The following is a 23414-nucleotide window of genomic DNA, read 5'->3' on the forward strand; positions in this document are numbered from 1 at the left end:
TAATAAAAAATATAATAGATGAAAAAGAGACAGTTCAAAAAGAAAAAAAAAAGTTAACAAGCCTTTGGATGTTAGTTCTCCCCCCCCTGTCCCCGGTTTAATTTCCCCCTGACCACCAGACCGTGTTATCCGCCTGGAATTCTTAAAGTCCATAAATCACCTATTTCCCCCAACTCCTTGCTGGCTTTTTCTTTTTATAGTTTTTTTTTTTTTTTTTTTTTTAAAACACTTAACTTCAGATCTATAATAAAACTCCCCCCATTGTTCTTTCCAAATTGTAGTCCAATTTCCTCTTGTTCCGCTGCAAAAACGTTCTAATTCAGAAGCTTAGTAACTCTGCAGGGGTTATTGTTATTCAGGAACAAAAACTTGCGTTCAGTCCCTTCCTTTCTTCAATAGAAAATTCTATTGTCTCCTTTAGCTGAACACCCTGTAGACAAAATATTATTTCCGTTTTGCAGCTTTCCCAGAAGATAACCAGTCCTGTGAAATTCCAATGGTATTTTTCCACTTACGACCATCTTTGTAATGTCCCGAAACTCCTCTAGGGGGATTGTTGTAACTTTGTTTTCTCTAGTCCAAAAGTCCGATTGTTATCCATATTTTCGCCATTTTGTATCCAAGTTTTAACGAATTATAGCAAATTGTAACAAATTTAACCAGCAAAGTTCTCATGATAAAATCCTCTCTGCTTTCCGACTTTGACAGCTACTTTGACAGCTGTCAAAATCTCCGACTCTTTCCACCAGGCTCTCTCTTCAATCACCCCGGTTCCCAGGGGGGGGGGGTTACGTTTCTTCTCCCTCAATTCTTCCTCCAGCACAGTTCTTATAGTTCCCCATCGTGAAATTCTTAGTTTTTATCAGCAATACGAATCTTTTTGGACCTTGGTTGCCCCGTCCTTGTTTTGGAAGGTTTACAATAGGGGGGGGGACTGACTTCCTTTTTGGATCCCCCCCCGCTCGTGTCCAAATCCGAAAAAAAAAATTCTTTTTTTTCCCTCCTTTTAAACCCGGTTTCCAAATTACTCACGGGTTGTTGTTAAGAAGTCCGAATTTTCAATGGAAGAAGTCAGCGCTCTCCGCCGGATGGCATGCGGCTGCGCTCGGCAGGGATAGCAGAGGACTCAAAGCACCACGCTTCTCCCCGGCACCCGATCCGTAGCCTTTAAAAAGGCTCCTTCACGAGTCGGGAGGGCGCTAACGGTGCCAGCCGAGTCTCCATGTCCACGGCCCTCGTGGCCGTGGTTTTTAAGGGTCCCCGCATCGCCGGTGCGGTAGGACCCAGCCCCTGCCGAGCAGACTCCCTCCGGAGCTCGGAGGGAGTCCGCCATTCGGCGATGGCGCCAACCCGGAAGTCCAGTGGCCGGCATTTTCTTTTATGATTAAAGCTGTTGATTCTCTAGTTTAATTGTTTATTGTTGCAAGCCACATTGCACACATACTGGAAAATGAGATATAGATCTTCTAAATAAATGAGTCTGGAAGCCGATTAATGTGGCTTAGCTCATTTGTAAATTGCAGCCAAGTACGTACTGCTTAAAGGACTCTGCTTGATAACTCTGGGGTTTGTACTGTGGATTTTCCAGGGCAGAACCCTCTTTGTAGACTGAGGAAGCTGGGCTGTAAATGTTCCACTGGCCCAGTGCTCTTTCTGGCAGGCCTTTCTAGCCCCCAGTGAAGGAGGGTGTGCAGGCTTTTCCCGTGGCATCTTCTCAGTCTTAAAAGTGCTGGTCTACTAATTCAGATTTTTTAATCACGACTAACGCAGCCCTCCTTATAGCAGTTGTGCTTTTAAAGTTTATGATGCTTTCTTAAAGTTAAAATAAGATGCAGAATTTTAACTAGTAGAATCTTAAGTGAGCAGTGCAGCAGCACCTTATTTTGATTGCCTTCCAAATTAAAAATAGATCTGCCTGCATTGTATTGGGACAAAGCAGGCTCTTATTAGTTTAATTTTTTCTCTCCTGTGGAGCATTTCAGAATGTGTTTGGCAACTGAGATTCTATAGTGAAGCTGGAAAATGGTGAGCTACTTGAGTCATAAAACGTAATTGAGTTGAAAACTTAATTAACATATTTTTGTGGGAGTTGGACACTTGCGGAGTTTATGGTATTTTGCCCAATGCAAGTTTCCCTTCGCATATGTGTTTTGGGAACTTCATACTAGCTCTGATTGCAGTCCCTCTGAAATAAGTGTTCTGGAATAATTTATTCCATCACAAAGTGCTTCTTGTAGAATAAAATGGCTCTTCGTGTAAATTTGAAGAACCCATTTACAAGGTATGCGCAGTTAACTAAACTGACTGTTCTAAATGCTAAAAACTGTGTTGCTTGTAGCAGGCGGAGGGGTTGAGTTGTGTGAGCAGTTGAGAACCTGGTGGTGAATTGTTGGAGAAGGGGGTGTCTTGTTTTGCCATGGGTGCTGGGGACACAGTGTTTTGGAGAAAAGTCGAGTAGTAGGAGCAACTCTGATAACTCCTTGCTTTGTTCTTGAGGTGGCTTGGGGGTGCTTCTAGGGTGGGCTTGCTTCTAGCATGCAGCAGTGGGCATCACAAGGAGACATTGGACCTCAAGTGTTGGCAATCCAACATGGGCATCAAGTATGAGACAACAGCCTCCTGGTTCTTCTGTGTCTACTCCTTCAGAGACTGGAAATATTTTTAGATTCAGGTAGGTAGCCGTGTTGGTCTGACGCAGTCAAAATATATTAAAAAACAAAAAAAATTGTCCAGTAGCACCTTAGAGACTACTAAGTTTGTTCTTGGTATAAGCTTTCGTGTGCATGCACACTTCTTCATACACCCAGGACAAACTTAGTTGGTCTCTAAGGTGCTACTGGACAATTTTTTTATACATTTGGGATTATTTTTGTTTAAGAAAAAGTAGGTCGTCCACATGCACTACTAATATATCGCTCTTGGAGGGTGAATATGGCGCACGCACACACACAAAAGAATTTAGCTACCCTTGCGATATAGCATACAGTTTTCATCTTAGGGCGAGTTACTTTTGCAATGCAAGCCGTTGGTCCTGGCTTGATGCAAGGCAATTCTATGTTGTGCAGCGGGAAGGAGATGACACCTTCTCCTCCTTGCCTCTTAACACACTCAAGCAGGCCATCATGATTTTTGCATGATGTCACGGTCCACACCTCTTTGGGTGCGGATGGGGAAAAGAAGTGCAAAAGCCAGAGGTCTGGTATAAGGCGCGAGAGGGAGGCAGGCGCATGTGCTTCCTGTCTCTCTCCCTTTCAGTAGGAGAAAGGAAGCTCCTGTGTCAAAAAGGCACGTGCAGAATAGATTAAAATAAGTGCATCATTCCCTCCTGTTACTTTCTATTGCTGAATTTTGGTCTCTTTTAAAACTTGGGTGTGCTTTTTATTGTCCTTTTCTCTATGGTATTCATCAGAGGCCAAAAAAGGGTTAGTGCTAACACTCATGAATGATCACAGTGTTAACCTTTGTAAATTCCCTCTTGGTTTATGTCGGTAACTTTAGCAGCCAGGCGATGGGAATTGCAAAAACACTTCTGGAAATCAGACGAAATGGGTGATGCCAGGGGTAGTTTGGTATTATTATTTTGTTGTTTTTTAAATGTGTGTTTGCTTTTAATAGTGAATAGAATATTTTAACTTCACAAGACAGATTATATGACTTGATTACCAAACTCCTGATTTTAACATGCCGATTCTCATCCTTCCAGTAATGGTTAAGAACCATTCTTTCAGACAAGCGATCATACTGTAGATAGATAAATAAATAGATGGATCTGTTGTTACCGTGGGTGTGCCGAAATAGCTGGGATTCAGAATTCATTTTTGGCTCATGAAAATTTGAAAATAAAATTTCATAAAAGCATGAATGACTTCACAAGTGTTCTCTCTCCATTTCAGCCCCCTGTTCCCTGGTTAGGCATTTATTCAGTAAAGTCAATTTCTCTGGAGACATGAGCACCATTCAAAGCTTCTTTTCTCTTTCCCCTTTGCCCTGGACCAGCCAGCTCTGCTGCTGGATAAATAGTTTTCTTTGATACTTTCAACCTCTCTGCTGCCCGCCCTTAACATATGGATGATGTAACCTCTTGTGGAGTTTTAACCAACCTTGTCTAAAAGGCATTGTGTTCAAGCTATTACAGTTCTCTTCCATAAATAATGAAGGCATTTAAAGGCTAAGTGTTCTGATGGATGTCACACTAATTTCGAACCATTTTTTTAATGCTCTGGGGCCGTCATTATTCTCCCTAATGGACACTTTTGTCATTCTGTACAGGAAACAGCAACTGAGACAGGGTTGACAAGTCTGCAGTTGCAATCATATTTACAACATAGTGTAAATAGAAACCACTTTTATTTGTTCTGAAGTTTGCAGGTCTGCCAATCAGGTTATTCAAGTGGTTTCAACTTTTTTTCAACTTTGAGAACCCTTCTTCAAGATGGCAGAAAGATTTTGTAATCCAGTCAGGTCCCATAGCTCAGTGGTTGTGTGTGTGCGTGTATGTGCTGTGCAAGCAGAGGATCCCTGGATCAAGCCCTGGTATCTCCACTTAGAAGGGTTAGGTAGCGGCAAGGTTGAGAGAGACCCCAGTCTGATATCTTGGAGGGCCACTGCTAGTCAGAGGAGACGGCTGGGCTGCAGGGACCAGTAGTATGACCCACCTTAAGAGAGTAATCAGCCCCTTATGTGGCTCATACAGAGTCTTGAACCAATATTTCTCAAATGCCTTGAACTTTAGTTCCCATTCTGAATTCACTGTACGTCCAAGGACCTTGCAAACCCTTCAATAATAGTCTCTATTATAGGGTAAGAGTGGAGATTCCTGCGGTACTCCCTGCAGCTGCGTATGGCCATCTGTGGGTTGGGGTAGTTGGGTATTAAATATAACTTCAGCATTGACTCTTCCCTTTTTCCTGCACTACTTGTGCCCTCTTATGCTCAGCTGAGTGGCAGACATTTCTTCTGAAGGACATGAATGAAACGGCTTCTTTTGCAGGGTCTGTGCCCAGAGCTCAAGTCGGGGGCGGTCTAGAACCCACACATCTCTCATGGAGGCCCAGAACTAAGTTTCAGAATCTAGACTGCACACTGTTGACAGCCTCCCTTTTTAACAACTCACTGAAGGTGGAGTTTAAGAAGGGATGAACACTACTGAGTGCTTCTTAAGGGTGGGGTATAACACTTTTCAGATTAGTAAACAGGACATTTCTTAATAACCTCTGTGTGTCATTTGTGTGAATGCTTTTTTCGTGGCGTTTTTCATGTAGAACACAGAGGTTTTCAAACTCTGGTTTGTGGACCATGGTGGTCCTGTGGCTCCATTCAGATGGTTTGTGGAAAGTCTTGAATGTCTGTACTTGAACTGACACATTATTGATTCTCTCATTACAATGGAGGGTGAGACTGTGATTTTCCAAGTAAGTCCCCTGGTTTTGACAGTGATGCTGGTACCCACCCATACCCATGATGTTTAATCCATAAACGGAAGCGGGTGTGTGTTCTAAAATGTAGAACAAATAGTTTCCTACATAGTCTCGAAGTATCGAAGTGAACCGTGGGAGAAAGAAGTTTGAGAACCATTGATACAGACTCACCAGCCAAGGGAGTCCTGCACCGAAGTCATCAGGAGCCAGGGAACATGATGGAGCACCTACTAGATCCCGGTTTTGTTTGTTTTAAGGCCATGCTGAGAAGTAAACATTTATACGGGAAATAAAATATGGGTTTAAACATGTTAGGCTGCCTTATTTTGCAGCATTCCACACATAGCTCACACGAGGAGAGCATGGGGGGGGGGGAGCACAGCCCTCCAGGAACAAACTCTCCCCATAGCTTGGCCTGCACCTCAATTTATCAGGAGGAGCCGCCCTAGTTTGAGAAGAGGCTGCAGCAGCCCACCGGCCATGGTGTCGTTTCTGGTGAAGGACTTGAAGTTTTACAACTACGCTTGACTTGTCCTTTGAAAACTCACAGAACACCGATGCTAATAATTTCTTATGTGGCACACCAACCTCTGTTGGTGTATATGGCAGCGTTTCAGTTAACATGTGCAAATATTATAATCATTTTCCACAACTAGTGACTGAGTCACAATGCTTTTTGGCTCTTTTTGCTGCTGTTGCAATAAGTCAACAGGCAGGATTCGAAGAACCACAAAAGCTCAATTCAGTGAGCCAAAGTGGGTGGGTGGATGTGTGAGAGAGAGAATTTAGATTTGTTTTTCCTCATTTAGCTTTCCCGCCTCCAAAAGAGGGACTGCACGACAAACTGCTTTTGAAATTGAGGAAAGTTTCAAAAGCAGGTTGTGCTATAGGTGTCAAAGAAGTATTAACCTCTTGTGTGAGTCTGAGCAACTCTTTCAATCCCAGCCCTTGAATTTCACTATTGGCCTCCGTTGGTCGCTATTATTTCATAGAATCATAGAGCTGGGAGGGACCCAAAGGTCATCTAGTCCAATCCCTGCAGTGCAAAGCAGAACCCTTTTCTACTGGACTCTTTATGTAAGGCCCTTGGATGTGACTTTTTCGACTGGGTGCTGTTTGAAACAGAACAATCTAGATGGGCCTTTTCTTTAGACTGATCAAGGTGTTACTGTCACGCGATAACTGATTGTGGAAGTTGTGGGATCAGCGTGAAATTTCTTAGTGCTATTAGCTGGAAATGAGTCATTGGGAACAAGGAGGCAGAATGAATTATGAAAATTAAACAAATATGTGCGGTTTCTTAATTTATTAATATTAATAATTATTATTATTTAAACAATTTATATACCTGTTAACTACAATAGTCTCTAAGCAGTTTGCAAAGATACAATACAAAAAAATGGTTAAAACTATAAAATTAAATTCCAATGGAAATGCCGATGGGATTAAAAAAGAAGTTTTCAGTAGGGAGGGCACCTCTCTGACCTCAACTGGAAGGCAGTTCCATGCATTGATGTTATTCAGATTGCACCATTGAGCTTTATTGGATAGAATTCTTTTTGTGGGGGAGTGGGACAATAATAGCAGAGAAGGTTATGATCATCTCCTTTCTAACTAGCCCCCATGTAAACAGCTGTATTCAGTTGGGTGGGGAGGATTCCTAAATGGTCTTGAGATGTGCCCTTCCTTTCCAAGCTTAATCACCCTTTCATGGAAGTACATAACTTGAGTTTGAAAGTGCAGGCCTTTTCCTCTTAATGTAAAATGTCGCTCTATAGGATGGTCCTATATAATCCTTATATAGAGACATCCTAGCAGTAATGTGCCTTTTGAAGAGACGGGATGGGTAATCCAATGTCTGAGACATGATAGTTGCCATAGTTGTATTTATTTGAACACCTCTGTTTTGTAAACCACTGTGCTCAGATACTTTTTTTTTTTTTTTTTTGGTAGCAGGATAAATTGCTGATAAATAAGAATAAATGAAGGTGGCCCTTTGAGTGAGAGAAGCCTCTACTCTTAGAGGAGAGCAGTTGATAAAACTATAATTTGGACTTGTATAAATAACAGATGGGAACCACATATACATACTGGGCATTTATCAGTGAGTTTAGGGTATGGCATGGCCTTTTCTCTTCAGCTATACATAGCTGACTTGTTCTTCTGTTTTACCAACTTCATTCTCTGTGAGTAGCAGTGTATCCAGCAGTATGGCCGACGGAGACTGGATGGGCGAGGTGCGAAGCCGATGGCTTTGGTACATGACTGGATTAATCCCATTCCGCATTCCGTGGTGCATCATGAAAAGTTTTGAGTTCTCTGCCACAGAATTTCTGAACGAGAGCCTGCTGGAGCACTTCCGAATGGCGGATCCAGGCGTTGAGGTCTGGTAATTGCAAGTGATATATCTGCCAAATGCCTCCCTGAATGTCCTGTTGAAGAGGGTATAGACCAGTGGGTTCACGCCTGACGAAACATACCCTATCCAGACAAATATCTCCATAAGTGTTTGGATAAACTCCTTGCGGCAGGACGTGCACAGAACGGAAGTGATGTTGGTTATGAAGAACGGGCACCACATCAACAAAAAGAGGAAGAATACAATACCCAAGACCTTGGAAGCCCGCTGTTCATTGGTAATAGTCTGTTCCGACTTCTTCCCGACTGTAGACATCCTGCGCATTAGCAGTTCTTCATTCCCGTTAGGCAAAGGCCTGTCCTTCTTGGAGTTGTCCAACATGGCCACTTTTTCCGGTGATGATCCGGGCGTCATATCCCGCTGGAAAACCGTGGACACCGTGCTCCAGGTAAAGCGCTGGGGTAGTTTGTTGATCAAGTAGGCTTTCTTGCGCAAAACTCTGATGGTCAGGAAGTAAGTGACCACCATGATGGCCAGCGGGACAAAGAAGGCAGCCACCGAACCGTAGAGCATGAAGTCTCCAAAACGTTCTGGTGTCAGCACGCAGGTGAAGTTTGGGAAGTTTTCAACACCTTCTTCTATGCCGCGGATCGGGATCGGGATCGCAATGCCTGTAGGGGAAGCAGAAATCTAGTAAGCTTCAACCTGGAAGTGGAACCGAAAGCACCACAGTGCATAATAAGGAGCATGTTCTGAGACTGGCTTCCGAACATTGGAGCAAATGAAATTACAGGAGCTTTGCAAGCCCACCGTTAGAGAGAACCTCTTTATTTAATAACATTTATATGCCTCTTGATTGAACAGAAGCCCTCAAAGCAGTTGAACTGGAGATGTCTCCAAAGCACAACAGATCAAGTAGCTAGATAGTACCTCAAAATAGGAGAGCATCAGGTGGAGGGAGGTGACTCCCATGAGATTAATTCTGCCTCTTGACTCCTTCTAGCCCATGTTTGGAGCAACACTGCCTGTTTTGTGCCCCATCTCCTTTCTTGGGCAACAAATAGAACAATTTTTCTTGGATCACTTGTGTTTGACATAAAGCGCGTGTTGCGTTTGGAGTGGTGACCCACTTCCCACAAGCCTTCTTTCCACAGGAGGGAGGACAGGAGCTACATGCAGCTGAGAGCAATTGTCTCAAGATGGCGGGAAAGATGGGAAATGCTGGCAATTGGTTTTAATTTTTCCGTTCTCCTTCTCTGACCTGAAATTGCAAGCACAGGATGCTTTGAGTTCTCTGGCCTAGCGAATCTTCCTGCCTCCTAACAACTGCTGCTGTTGAACATATTTGTGGTTTCTTAAGAGCTGAATTAGCTACCAAGCAAAACTTGGTGCCTTCGGCCCTGCAGCACTCAAGTAATCGGGTCAGCGATGAAGCTTTCACTTTTTAGTGCTGCCGCCACGGCTTTATAAAGTTTAGGGATTTGCTGTACCTTAGGCTATCGCTTCATGTCTTATGTGCTATAGAAATGACAAGCATCCTTAAGTTCCTTTTGTTCTCTTGTTTAATAGCAGTGCAGAGGCATTGCAATGAAAAGAGTCCTGCTGGATTGTTTCCTTATTTAATTTATACGCCACCCTTCAGGTGAGGATCTCAGGGTGGTTCACAGCATAAAAACGCAAGATGAAAACACAAAATACATAATAAAAACAAGAACAAACCAAAGCAATAGACAGTGGGGCCCATCCAGTCCAACATCTTGGTTGCTGCAGTGAGCATCTAGATGCCTTGAAGGAGCCCAACGAAGCCTATTGCCTCTGAACTTGGAGAGTCCATAGCTAGACATCTGCTAATCAGTTTTTAAGCTCCCCTGAAATTATTGAGAAGATGCAGTTCAGAGCCTGAGTACATTTAATGAGTAATAAGACATGGGATAAGTGCTGCGTATGATTGATGCTGCTAAAACCTGGCACTAAAAGGTCATGTTCAAATAGTTTTGCCTCATTAGCCGTTTCCTTTTTTTGACTTCAAAAGTTGCCTATTGTTTCCCTTGATTGCGGGAAGCTCTTAAATTTACTAATGTAGGAAGTGGTGCTTTTTAAAAAAACACCACGGGTGTAGTCATTGATTAAGTGGGTGGTGTCTTTTTTCACCTCTCAATTGTTTGCAACATAACTGATTTTAAAATCATTCTTATTCTTGACACTCTTTTGGGCATATTTTGCATCACTTGTTTTACAGTTAATCTATGATGTCTGCTTCCTGTGCTTTGGGGCTATTGCTCGCCAGTAGTTTGGAGTCATTGATTCACTTGCCCCCCCCCTCCCGCTCCTCATTTGTCTTACATCTGGCGTTGACATTTTGTGTACAAACCACCGAGACATTAACAACGGGCAGTGTGCCTTCAGAGAGTTCAGAATACACGGAGAAGCATAATATAAACTATTCATTTGCACCTCATTTATTATTTTCTGCTTTGCGTACTTTTGACAACACAGTCATAGTTTCCTCTCTTCCTTTACCTCTGAACAGTTAAGTTCCCAATTGCACCCCACCCTCCTGTTCCTCTGTCCTTATCTTTTTTTGTTTAGTGTGTTTGTCGGTGGGCATTTGACCCAGCTAGTTCACTTCTCTTTTAGATCCAAAAGAATTGTAGGTGGTGTCAGTTTCCCACCCACAAGGAACTGCTCCTCACTGGGGCTAGTGGTAGTGACTGAATTCAAGCTTCTCTGAGCCTGGGGCATTGTGATTTCTGTTGTAGCAATCCAACTTTTGTGGGACGCAGGTGGCACTGTGGGTTAAACCACAGAGCCTAGGACTTGCCAATCAGAAGGTCGGCGGTTCGAACCCCCGCAATGGGGTAAGCTCCAGTTGCTCGGTCCCTGCTCCTGCCAACCTAGCAGTTCGAAAGCATGTCAGAGTGCAAGTAGACAAATAGGTACCGCTCTGGTGGGAAGGTAAACAGCGTTTCCGTGTGCTGCTCTGGTTTTCCAGAAGCGGCTTAGTCCTGCTGGCCACATGACCTGGAAGCCCCCGCAAGAGAAGGGAGTTGGTCCCTCATCCCCATGCCATCCCGACCCAGCCATAGGACCTCTGTCTTTGAAGGATTTAGTTTCAATCGGCTCCCACGAAACCATCCAGCCACAGCTTCCAAGCATCTGGTCAGTGTGTTCGGGGCCGAGTCGGTGTGGCCATCCATCAGCAGATAGAGCTGAGTGTCATCAGCATATTGGTGACAACCCAGCCCAAAGCTCCGGATAATCTGGGCAAGGGGGTGCATAAAGATGTTAAAAAGCATCGGGGAGAGAATTGCGACCTGCGGCACTCCACACACCAAGGAATGGCGCAACGACATTTCCCTCCCTAGTGCCACCCTCTGTCCCCGACCAGAGATAAAAGAGCACAGCCAGTTATGGGCTATGCCCTGTATCCCCACGTCTGCGAGGCGGTGGTCCAGAAGATCATGATCGACCATGTCAAAGGCTGCTGACAAATCTAAAAGGTAGATAGTATGAAATTTCTGGCCAGGCACTGGGAATGGCCACCTTCGGTTAGAGCGTGGTGCTGATAATGCCATGGTTGCAGGTTCGATCCCCATAAGGGATTGCTGCATGTTCCTGCATTGCAGGGGTTGGACTAGATGATCCTCAGGTTCTCTTCCAACTCTGATTTTGCCTGTTTTGCTTTCGATCCCAGCTGCACTTCAGTTTTAGAGATTTCATTCGAGGAAGAGAACCAAGGCTAGCTGATGTCCTCATCAGAGGCTGCTCACCATTCACGCAGTGCCACTTCTCTGGCACCTATTCATTCACACCAGCTGTTAGCAAATGAAAAGCACACTCTCCCTTTGATGCTTGCCACATACCTATTGAGATCAGCCAGACCACTGTGATTTTGATGAGTGTTGTGGCCCGTGAGTTGTACTGACTCGCTTGGATTGGCTTTTTTATGGCAATGTAGCGGTCCAGTGAGATGGCGCACAGATGCATGATGGAGGCTGTGGAAAAGAGGACGTCCAGAAACAGCCAGACAGGGCACAGCTCCCGCGGAAGAGGCCATGCAATCTCTGAAAAAGAGTAGGAAAGGGTTAGGATTCTTCTTTGGGGGTGTGCACCCTGTGGAAGAGGGTGCAACATTCAGTAAATGAATTCGCGACACTATAACCCCCTCCAGTTAATGAGGCAGGAGTTTTAAAAAAGTTATTTTTAGTACAAGCAGTTTTAAAAACTGCAGGTGACACCTCGGAAGAGGTCTTCTTCCACCTCTCCTGCACTGGAGGAGCTGCTTTTAAGATGAGTGTTTGCATCGGTAGATGTGGGGCAGGAGCTATTCTATAGAAGCCTTTCTCAATCGCAGATGTAAGCACATTTAACCTATTGATTAATCAAGGCTTCTTGAACAGGGCAATTGCCCTATCTTCAATGCCTTTGAGGTAGTGGCCTAAAAATCAGTGGATTGTGGGCTTATTAAGCAAAAAAGGGCAGCAGCAACTGGTGATCTGTTAAGTGTTAGAGGTGTAGTGTTCTGGTTTTGGGGCACAATAATTCTGGAACATAGGCTGCTTTGCAATTAGGTGACTTTTTCTTCGCTGTGGTGGTGGGGATCAGGTGAAAATACTGCATCTTGTTGCAACACACGGTTTTCCTTTTCATTATTCGGAATCCTGGTTTCTAAATAGGGCTTCTTCAGCCCTGTGCACCTGCTAATAATAAATTGTCCCCCTTTCATTTTGTCATATTCAAATCCATCAGCATCACTGTTCCTTTAGTAGCCAGCTCCTGTTCCTTACTTAACGGTGCAAGGTTTGGTTTCTAAGCCAGATTTCTTTGTAGAGGCCCTTGCTGTGAATTAGCTGTGGCCTTTTTGGGGATTGCGTAATGACATCTCTTGGATCAATTGCAATAAAAACGGATACATTTTGGGGGGCATAACTGTTCAAAGGTAAAAATAAAGTTGTTGTTTTTTTTTTACTCTGGGCATAATCTTGAGTTTTTGGACCTTGCTGATTGTGTGTGCCCTCTTTTCTTAATCTGTGGGGCCAACACAAGTTGTCAGGATTCTCAGCTTTACTAATAATAAGAATATAATAATAATAATTTATTATTTATACCCCAGCCACTCTGGGCGGCTTCCAATCAAATATTAAAATACAGCAATACATCAAACATTAAAAGCTTTCCTAAACAGGGCTGCCTTCAGATGTCTTCCAAAAGTTTGGTAGTTGTTGTTCTCTTTGACATCTGGTGGGAGGGCGTTCCACAGGGAAGGTGCCACCACCGAGAAAGCCCTCTGCCTGGTTCCCTGTAATTTGGCTTCTCGCAGCGAGGGAACCGCCAGAAGGCCCTCGGAGCTGGACCTCAGTGTCCAGGTAGAACGATGGGGGTGGAGACGCTCCTTCAGATACTAAGGTTGACAAGGATAATGAATCAACTACTACTGACTGGGTCAAACTTAGTTAAGCTGCCTACGGCTTTGTTAAGCAGAATACAGCAAAACCAGATCTGAATGCAATTCTCCCCACCTTCCCGGCTGCCTTTTCATTTTGGATCCATGAGCAACAACTACTGTCCCACCTCCTCCTTTCCCCAGGTAGTTGGTTTACCTTGAGGGAGGCTTCAGGTGTGTCTATTGTTTCCCTGCACAAGCCATCCAATTCCTACACAGAAACCATACAGTCCCGACATTGTGGGGAGCGTTGTGTGAGTGGCTCTGCACCTGTGTTAAATGGCTGTTTCTTTATTGGAATATGGTGGGATGCTGTGGAGCCCAAACCACGTGGCAGAAGGTTCTTCCTGCAGCAGCCAGCCCTCCGCAGTCGCGAAAGCAAGGGCTTATTTTTAAAGAAGTCCGCTCTGTGGTTTGTGGGGTATTAATAGTAATAGCAGAGGGAAAAACCCTGGAGCGCTTTTTTGTTTTGTTTTATTTAAAAAGAGAATTGATAACATTTAAAATGAAGTAGAAAGCGGATGCCTTGTTGAATAGACCGTGAAATGTTGAGCAAACCTTTTTAAAGATTTCCTTTGAGTTTCTATTAGCTTTTTAAAAAGAATCTCTCGTTCCCAGAGCACAGTCATGCCAGAAGAAATAAAAGCTTCAAGTAACCAATTAAATTGGTGTGCTTGAAATCCTGAGATTCTATCTAGCAAGGCAAGCGTTTTCCTGCGCCTTGAACTAATGTTGTTGAGACCAAGTAATGTATGGCCTTTTTGTGTGCAGGTGTTCGCTTTACATGTGAAGAGGATGATGGCTCCTGGCTCGCTAGATTTCCAATGAATGATTTCAATGTTTTCTCTCCTTTGTGCAGTGCTGCTTAGACGTTACCTCCTTTCTGCTCATTCCTGCAGGGAGAGATTTTTTGCGCTGTAGCAAAATAGCCTCTCTCGCTGTCTTACATCAGAGAATGTGGATTTTTCTCCCGCTGAACTTCTGCTTTTCCTTCCTTTTGTGCTCAGTTTTGAGAGAGGTGGTGTGCGTGTTGTGTGTTTAAGAAAAGTGACTTTAAATGCTTGATATTGAGAGTGCTGGCTGCAATTTGAGTGTGGGTGTTTCCGTGTTTGGTGGCCCAGTGAATAAGGCATTGGACTGCCTTCAGCCCAGATCACATCATGGCTGTTGAGTGATCTTCTTGGCCATGTGTAATATTAACTCTTTCCTCTCTGTAAAATGAGAATAATGAAGAGGAGGAGTTACAGGAGGCAGTGGTAGCGGTGTAGCCTCTGAGCTGTGAACTGGGAAGTCCCTGGTGCAAATTTCACCTTGGCCATGAATTCAGTAGGCAGTCTTTGACAAACTGCATTCTTTTACTTTTAGCACCTCGCCTTGTGATATGCTAACACTGATCTACCTTACAGGATGGTTGCAACAATTTACATGATGGGTTTTGAACATTTTAAAGCACTATATCAATGCTAAGTGATTATACTGCCCCAGTGACATCTGCTAAGTAGGGGAATGTCTTATTCTCTGGCCCAGGCAAGCCAAACTCCTTGGTGCTATAGATGCAAATCCTCCTACTCTTTGTTGATCATGTTTGTTACAAATTGCGTCAGCTAAATTTTCCAATCAGATAGAAGGACCGTCACTCTTCATTGAAATGATGGTAGACTCTCTTTCAAAGACGCCTGCCTACCATTTACTAGTCTCATTTAGGAACTCTTGATAAGTTTATAAAGAATCCCAAAGTTTCCTTGAATGCACTTTAAAGCCCACTGGCCTAGAAGAGTGAATAGAGTCGAGAGGCACACACATTTCCTCTCTTAGATCTTCCGTATCAACTGTCAGAAATGAAAGGAATTGTGTTTGTGTCATGTGGTGAGATTCTGTACAGTTGTGGAAGCACAGAAGTCTTAAAAGCAGGGAGGGGTGGGCCTATTGGCCGACTTGGGCACAGCTGACACTATTTAAACAGTTATCTGGCTAATGGATTTTTAAGGGATTACTAGCCTTCTAGGAGACTCAGCTGTGTTCTTGCTTCAGTCCACCCAGCCCAGGGCCTTTTTTTTTGCTTCTGGTGTGAATTTTCTCTTCTAGCAGTTGCTGAGGAAGCAGAAATACACAACTTTTGCGGCTAGGTAGACATCTTATGGATGTGAATTCAGCTTAGGGTCAGCTGTGTTTTCAGAGTGCCTGCAAATAATGTCGCCACACCTATTTAATTACGATTCCTAGCTTCCCTCCCTTTTAAGCACCCTGCAACATGAGCTGCCTTTTTGTTGGCTTCTAAATTAAGATTCCTTGCATTTTTTAAACTTCGGTTTTAGTAGTTTTCACTCAGGATTAATGGAAGATTAAATTTCAATAATAAAAGAAGACAAGAGCAGAAAAGCAAAATTGTTAGGAAGCTTAAGGCCAAGTTAGCCACTCGCACGATTGCTAAATGTATGAATGGCATCTTGTGTCGTTTGGCCCTGAGTAAACTTCAGAGGAGAGAGTTTGTAATCCTTTTGCAGTTTTTTGCTGGTCGCTAATCACTTGCTCTTTTACTTCTTCTAACTCTTAGTGCTTACACTTAATGTTGATCAGATTCACAGCAGTATGGCAAATCCCGCAAGCTATGAAGATCTCTGTAGCTCAAGAGACCTGATCATAGTGAACCTCTCAGAATGCTCACATTTTCTCAAAACAAAATGTTATCACTCTTGTATCTGGATTAGAAGAAAGCAGTCTTGAAGGCGATGGAGCTGGAAGTTCCCAGCATCCCTGACCACTGGTCCTGATAGCTAGGGATGATGGGAATTGTAGTCCAAAAACAGCCGGAGACCCAAGTCCGGGAAACCTTGATTTATAATGACTCCAGGGCCAAGACTTGCTTGTCTGAGTTAGTCCTGCCTCTGTGCATATTTAGTTTGAGTGATGTATTTGCTATGATCTTAGCCAGTGTAATTTAAGTATGCTGGGTAGCAGTAGAAAATATGGCAGTAGCTTCCTATTTAATGTAGGATTTATTTGCGTTGCTTCTTCAAAGGTTACTCCTCATGATTTGCATTCACAATTACTCCCTTGGGTAGTATAGTAGTTTAAGAGACTGTTACAGAAAAGTTCCCGATTTAATTCTTGCCTTCTGCCATGAAGTCATTAACCAGCTTCACCCAGAACCTCCCCTTCCCACCCCATTGATAAGGGATAATAATACTGGGCTGCCTTTGTCATTTGTAAGGATCATGACAAGGTGTCAAATGTGAAGGGCACTGAACACTATAAAGTGTTATTTGAACACTACGTAATTAAATTCAGTTGATCTCCCCAGACAAGGACATGGGGCAAGAATCAACTAACCCATCTTGGTTTTATCTTCCTTGTACCTGGAGGGACATTTGTGCTTTTCCTTCAAAGCATAAGGACTGTTTTTGTCTTTATTTTTTATTTCCAGCTTGAAAACTGCGGCCATAATATGTCACTTGGTTCATTTCCTTTGAACCATAGTTTTGTAGGTTTTGTATCCACTCAGTAGATTTTATCGCTTTTCTTTGCTGGATAATAATTCATAGAGGCCAAATTGTCATAGGGCCTTTTTGTGCATATGTGGAGAGAAAATTGAACTAATGAGACAATACATGCTTTCCGCAATTTGAGCTTTCTGTATCCTGTCCCCTGGCACTGTTTACTGATGTAGCATTGCATTCTAGTCTTCCTGTTGACTCTTGCTACGAATCAGTAGTACATGGGTACAGTTAGGACTATTGAATGTAGGGGCATTTCCACTGGACGAGTGGGGTACCATACCAATGCACGCTTGTAATTGTACATTAGATCATTCTGACCAGTTCCCTGCGTTAAATGGACTCTTGTCAATTATTCCAAGCTGCTAATAGAATTTCAAATTCTGTTTGTGATCACATGCGCTGTGAAACGAGGACTGGAACTAAGGAGATTTAATTGCTGTGCTGGTGACAGAGTAGTCCTATCTACCACAAGAGTATGTACAAGAAGACACCTTGCATGGGAGCTGATTCACCAAGACCAGGAGTTGAAATCAGACCACATCCCACCTCGTGGCAAGGAGGTGAAGGCCTCCCACTTCACCCCTTGGTTGTGACATATCAGAGAATTCAGACAAACTGCCATCAAAGTATGATCATGGTTTCACAACCTCATCTCAGCCGGCTTTGAACCATGCCACTGAACATTTCCCTGACTTTCATTTGTAGATCCATGTTTTGTTTTGTTTTTAGGAGATGCAGAAAAAAATATTTTTGAAAATCTAGCAGAATCTGAGGGTAAGGAAGACGTTACTGAAAATTCCCCATTGAACTGTTTAAATGAATTTCACATAAATCACTAGAATACTGTCTTAGAGTCTGTCTTAAATAGTTATAGAAAGCAAAAAAGGCAAACCGATTGCACTCAAGTGAACTTTTATTTCCTTGAAGCTGGAGATTAAATGATGTCAGTATCTTATATCACACATATGGTCTGTGTTATGAATCACTGTGTCTACAGACACAGGAAAAGGGCTTTCTTGAAATGGATGGAACGATGCCCATTGGTGGCGATCATGGTGAATGTTTCTAGTTGATATAATTTTTTAAAAAAACTTCTTCTGATTTTATAGGAACTGTGTATATTTTCATTTAAACTATGAAACTATCACTTCTGTGTGTTATAACATAGCTCCCCCCTTGGCAGAAGAGCTATTTCAGAGTGGTGTTCAGTAGTTCTGATTTTCCCTGAGCATTGGTCTGGAAGAATGAAAGAGGTAGAGTAGTTTGCCGCATTTTGCAAAGGGGCTTAAGGCACCAGAAAGCTCTTAATTTGGTCAGTGCTTTAAAATGCATACATACATACATATATATATATAGAGAGAGAACATAACTTCAGAGGATCAGAGGCCAGTACTTACCAAACATGATGGTAAGAAGGGCTATGGGCATCACAAACAAACCAACCAGCAAATCGGCCACTGCCAGAGACATGAGGAAGTAGTTGGTGGCATATTGCAACTTTTTCTCCAATGATACGGCCAGTATGACGAGAATATTCCCCCCAATGGTGGGGATGATGACCATCAGAATGAGCAGAGCTGCCCAGCGCAACATGGTCCCCTCCGCTGTGATTGGCTGTGCAGATCCATTGCCGGATCCAGACATGTTCACAGGCAAGGCCATTTCAGCACCCGGTAGGAATTGTTCGGAGAGCATGTGTTACTGGGACATACTGTAAATTCTAGGAGCTTGGTCTTCCTCTCCGGCTCAGTGCGGTCCTGATGAAAGACCAGCATCGTAAACTATTCATCTGCTACCACATGAGGGTCTTCTCTCTCTTGTGCAATTTTATATCGTGGTCCTTCCTTGGATGCACGCAAAGAGTATTTAAAAATGAGTACGCTGGCTTGGATCCATCTCTTTATTATAGGTCCCAATGGTCAGACTGTTCCCTAAAGCGAAAAGCTTCAAAAATGAATGTTGAAGAGTTGGGTAATGAATTAGATCCTTGTGTCCTCTCACAGTGCCTCTCCTCCTGTGCTGAAGAGCTCGCCCTACATAATAGAACATACACATGTCATGTTTTTATTTTTGTTGATGGGCTAGAATTGTTACACCAAACTTAGAGGTGTAGCAAGGTGGCATATGCTGAAAATTTATACCATCCGAGTTTTGAGTTTTAAAGGTTGCGATGTTGCAAAAAACTCGAAATTGGGGGGAAAACAGCTCCGTAGATAACTATTTATACTGGTTGGGTACAGCTTTGCTCCCCTTCTCAGTAGTTGAGCTATGAGAATAATTCCCAGTTCTTTCTCTCTGTAAATTCCATTTCCCTAGAGAACTACAGCTTGTAAACTGATGCAGGCTTCTTTACTATGTGCCTGCCCGCTTGTTCATCAGGTGGAAGGGCAGATAAAATCAATTTAGGATTTATTTATTTTTAAGCTAATAGTGCAATCCTGTTCATTTTTACTCAGAAGAAACTCGCATTGAGTTAATGGTACTTATTGCAGGTGATTGCAGGCTAGAACTATAGGGGGGGATTACTTGTTCAATGGGAAGACAGCAAATAATAATCTTACCGGAGTTACAGTTCGTGAACTATTTGACCAGACAGACTTGACTTCTAAATCCCTTTTGAGAGGAACCTTTACCAATTCCTTCTCTCTAATAAACAAGCACACGAAAGTGGCCCTCTTGGATTTCTGTATTTGCATTCAGTTTTTTCCTATGGCGTTTCTCGATATACAAAGGGCACATCACCATTCTTGCCTTTTAACAGTTTTAAAACGACTGGTGCCTTACCTTATTTATCCACTCCCTGGATTTTAGCGGAATTTCCCTAGTACTTGAGCTGGATCCGTTTCCTCGGAGGACGTGTGTTCCTTATTTGCCGCACACTGGATGCTTAGAACGTCTCCCTCTAATTGCATTGCTTTCTTCCAAGCCAGCCACGCACACTTGCGATTGAATTTCCCACCGCAGTCGGGTTCACTTTGCGATTACGCCGCTGATTTCTTTCTCTTGTCAAGCCCAGAGGAGGAGGAGAATGGCTCGAGTCGATGGCTCCCTCCCTCCTCTGTCATGCTGCCGTTTTCTTTTGGTAATTTTTACATACTTAATATGTCCCTTGAGCGCTGACCAGCCCTTCCTCTCTGCCTCTCGCCTTCTGTGCAGCTTTCTCTGAACGTGTATGCTCTGCTGGTATCATCTGTTGATTGACTCATTCCAGTGCACCAGCTCCAAGTGCTTAAAACGCAAAGCAACAAATGAGCAGATATTCTCTTCCCCTCCCTCTTTTCTTTTGCATCTGGAGAAGAGCCATGCAAGGTTATTTCCTCCCACCCCCACCATCCAGCTTTCCAAACCTGAAGCGCACAACTCTCATCCCCAACTCTGAATGGGTTGATCCAATCAACGTTGGCCCTTTTCACTTGAGCATGTAAAAATACACTGTTCCCTTTCTCACAGCAGTCAAAAGGTGCTCCCTGGTAGCAGGAGATTTTTAAGTCTTCCATAAATACAGGGGAAATGACACTGTACGACAATTTATCTGTAATCTGCATAGTGCTTCAAGTGCACAAGTCGATCACAGGCTGTGCTTTAATAATCTTCCCAGCAGCCCTGTCAGTTGGGCTTCAATTTTACAAATAGGGAACTGAGGCCGGGAGGTGCCTAAAATCTTGGGTGAGTTTATGGCTTTCCTGTGTATTATTGCTTGCAAATGAATCTTACGTGCATTACCTGGAAGTAGGTGAACTAATCAGTGTTTTTGACGGTGTAAAACTTTGTTTCCCAACAGATGTTGTGTATTAAAGATAAAGTTGTGGCTAATATGTCAAGCAGTCTGGCTCAACCAACTAGGATTTAGTTTGGTGAGCATGTGCAGTTGTTGCGGCATTTTTTGTTCTAGAGAACGGAGTACCAAGTAGATTCCGAAATTCTTGCTGTGATTTTGTGAGTCACAAAAACTTTGGTTTGGGGTAGCTACTCTACAAGTGGTGCGTATTTGGCACGGTGTATATGGAAATACATGGGGGGGGGGACCTAGTACATTGTAATGGATTAATAGTAGGATCCTTCACATAATGCTTAATTTAAGGAACTCACTGCAACAAAATGTGGTGGTTGGTTACTGACTTAGCTGCCTTCCAAATGGGATTACATTCTTGGGGTGCCATTTTGTCTCTGAAGAGCTGCCCATTACTTCAATCTAGTGCACCCTGAACAACAACCAGCAAACTGACATTTCTAAATCACAGAGAACAGCCTTCTTGCAGCCTGGTGCCCTCCAGATGGCTAGGGCTGGCGGGGGTTATAGTACAAAACTTAAGAAGGTAACTAGTTTGGGGGTGTTTTGCATAGGGCCTGTTGCTTGGCCTAGAAAATGGTAGCGTGTGGCGATTTCTTGTTTAGGAAAACCACTTTTGTCTGAGTTACACCTGGGGCACAGACAGGTTGCTCATCAGGAGCATTTAAAGGAACCTCGTTCCCAGCCATGCCATCTGCCCATCTAGCTCAGATACGACTCCTCAGACTGACAGGGACTCTCCAGGGTCCCGTCCAGAGCAAGAGTCTTCCCCATCACCTGCTGCCGGTTATTTCTCTGAAAGCCAGGAATTGTCAGGTGCACAGGAGTTCATCAGCATACAACAAAAAGGAAGGTAGAAAGGGTCCCCGAGGAACGGATGGTCTCTTACATTGAATGTAGAATAGCTGCCTTGGAAGCAGATACACTTAACGATAATGCCGTCCTTGACAGATAACACTGCTTTTGTACATTTGGGGTGTTATGGGCTAAAGCTGTCCTTTTTATCTGACATCCTTGTAAAGATCCAGGTTGTGCCACTGTTGAGACAGCTGCCATTAAGACGCCGTGAGGCTACTGCAAAATAGGTTCGCATCACTCCATTTCTAATTGTGGCAACAGGAAATTCATCCTTCCTCCTGTGAGGAGTTTGGTATTCTGCAGGTGGCTCTCAATAAGTACATTTGTTTTGGAAATTTCCATTATCGGTCCTGTGCGTCTGAAGAATAGCTATTTTTAGCGTGTGCAGGGGGCTAGATTTCTGGCTGGAGTGAAAATTAAATGTTTGCACCGTGCTTGAAAGTCTGCGGTTGCCTCTTACATGTTGGGGTCCGCTCTTTGCCACTGTGATGCGTGTGGATGTGCTGTTGCTGCCCCCTGTCGAAGTGTTAACTCTTTCACAGAGGAAAAGCTTTGTGCCTTCAATATTTTCAGAAGGCAAATGAGTCCATAGAAGCTTATGCCATAATAAATGCCTTAGCTCGGCGGTTCTCAACCTGTGGGTCCCCAGATGTTGTTGGACTACAACTCCCATCATCCCTGAGCTATGGCCTTTCTAGCTAGGGGTGATGGGAGTTGTAGTCCAACAACATCTGGGGACCCACAGGTTGAGAAAGGCTGCCTTAGCTGAATGCTGTAAGACTCTGGGTTCTGGGGGACTGAGTAGCAAGTGACAGGATTTGATTTGAGAAGTCCCACGGGACATGTTTGAAATATCACTCCATTCTGGAACGGGGATGCTCACTCAACTTTCCAAGAATAAGTGTTCCTTTGAATTAAAGTATAATTCTCCGGAAAACGACAAACGTCATGCGCAAACGGTTTCATGATGAAGCAGGTTAGCTCAGAGGGTGGGGAAGGACGTTCGTTTATAAAGGGCAGGACTCGAATTGCTGTTTCCCGCTTCTGAGCAATTATGGTTTAAGAGGAATGGGCACGTTTGTTGATAAAGAAGAGTGACAAAAATGGTGAGGTCCCTGGAGACTCAAATCCTTGTAAGGAAAGAATGGAAAGCCTTTGGTTTGGAGAAGAGACTGCTTCTGTTGGCTAGAGCCTGGTGCTGATAACGCCAAGGTTGCAGGTTCAGTTGCCATATGGGACAGCTGCATATTCCTGCATCGCAGGGGGTCAGACTAGATGACCCTCAAGATCCCTGCCAGCTCTGTGATTCCATGATTCTATGAAATAATACAATGGCTGTCTTCAGGTTTGGATTTAAATGATGGATCAATAATTTGCTCCAAAAGGAAGGTAGGGCCCAGACCAGTGGGTTCAAATTTCAAGGAAATCAGTGTAGATGAAATTGACAGGAGGGATCAGGCTGCCTCAGAAAGAGGTCAAGTCACCACCTCTCAAGAATGCTGTCGGAGAGCCAGTCTTCTTCATCGCATAGGTCTGAACTAGAAGACCTTTGAGAACCCTTTTGACACCTTAGCATGGCTGATTTCATGGCTAGTGTACGGTACTGGGAAAGTGTGGTTGAGGGGATGTTATACTTGGCAAAGCAGCTGGCTTACAGAGTTCCTGATTTTAATGTTTCTTCCTTGCTGTAGCCTTCATTGTTCACCTTTTGTTTGTTTTCATAATGCCAAACTTTACATTCCATTTCCCCCCTCCTGTAAGAGGTTTTACGTGAAGACTCCCATTCATAGCTGTCAAACGTTTCCCTTTTTTAAAGGGAAATTCCCTTATTCCGAATAGGATTCCTCGCAAGAAAAGGGAAAAGTTGACAGCTATGCTCGCATTCATTAAAGGACCTGACTGTTTAAAAATGTGTGTGTGTGTGTATTTTAATGCAAGTAGATACTGATTCTAGGGTGCTGCTGCTCATACACTGGAACAGCTGACTCCCAGATACAGCGGTACCTCGGGTTAAGTACTTAATTTGTTCCAGAGGTCCGTACTTAACCTG

The 23414-nt window shown here is 43.6% G+C and overlaps 2 protein-coding genes across 2 annotated transcripts in view; one reads left to right on the forward strand and one right to left on the reverse strand.

Moving 5' to 3' along the window:
• Positions 1-23414, forward strand: part of PSMD1 (proteasome 26S subunit, non-ATPase 1) — an 85625-nt gene that overhangs the window by 30893 nt on the left and 31318 nt on the right. The window lies entirely within an intron of this gene.
• On the reverse strand, positions 6709-20665 carry HTR2B (5-hydroxytryptamine receptor 2B). Its single transcript, XM_081007520.1, has 4 exons — positions 19501-20665; positions 18114-18749; positions 11640-11840; positions 6709-8447 (listed from the first exon to the last, which is right to left on the reverse strand). Exons 2-4 carry the CDS (start codon positions 18409-18411, stop codon positions 7558-7560), a joined length of 1389 nt encoding a protein of 462 aa, XP_080863646.1. The 5' UTR covers positions 18412-18749; positions 19501-20665; the 3' UTR covers positions 6709-7557.

Source organism: Podarcis pityusensis, assembly GCF_964106645.2.
Source record: "Podarcis pityusensis genome assembly, chromosome: 5".
Taxonomy (NCBI): domain Eukaryota; kingdom Metazoa; phylum Chordata; class Lepidosauria; order Squamata; family Lacertidae; genus Podarcis; species Podarcis pityusensis.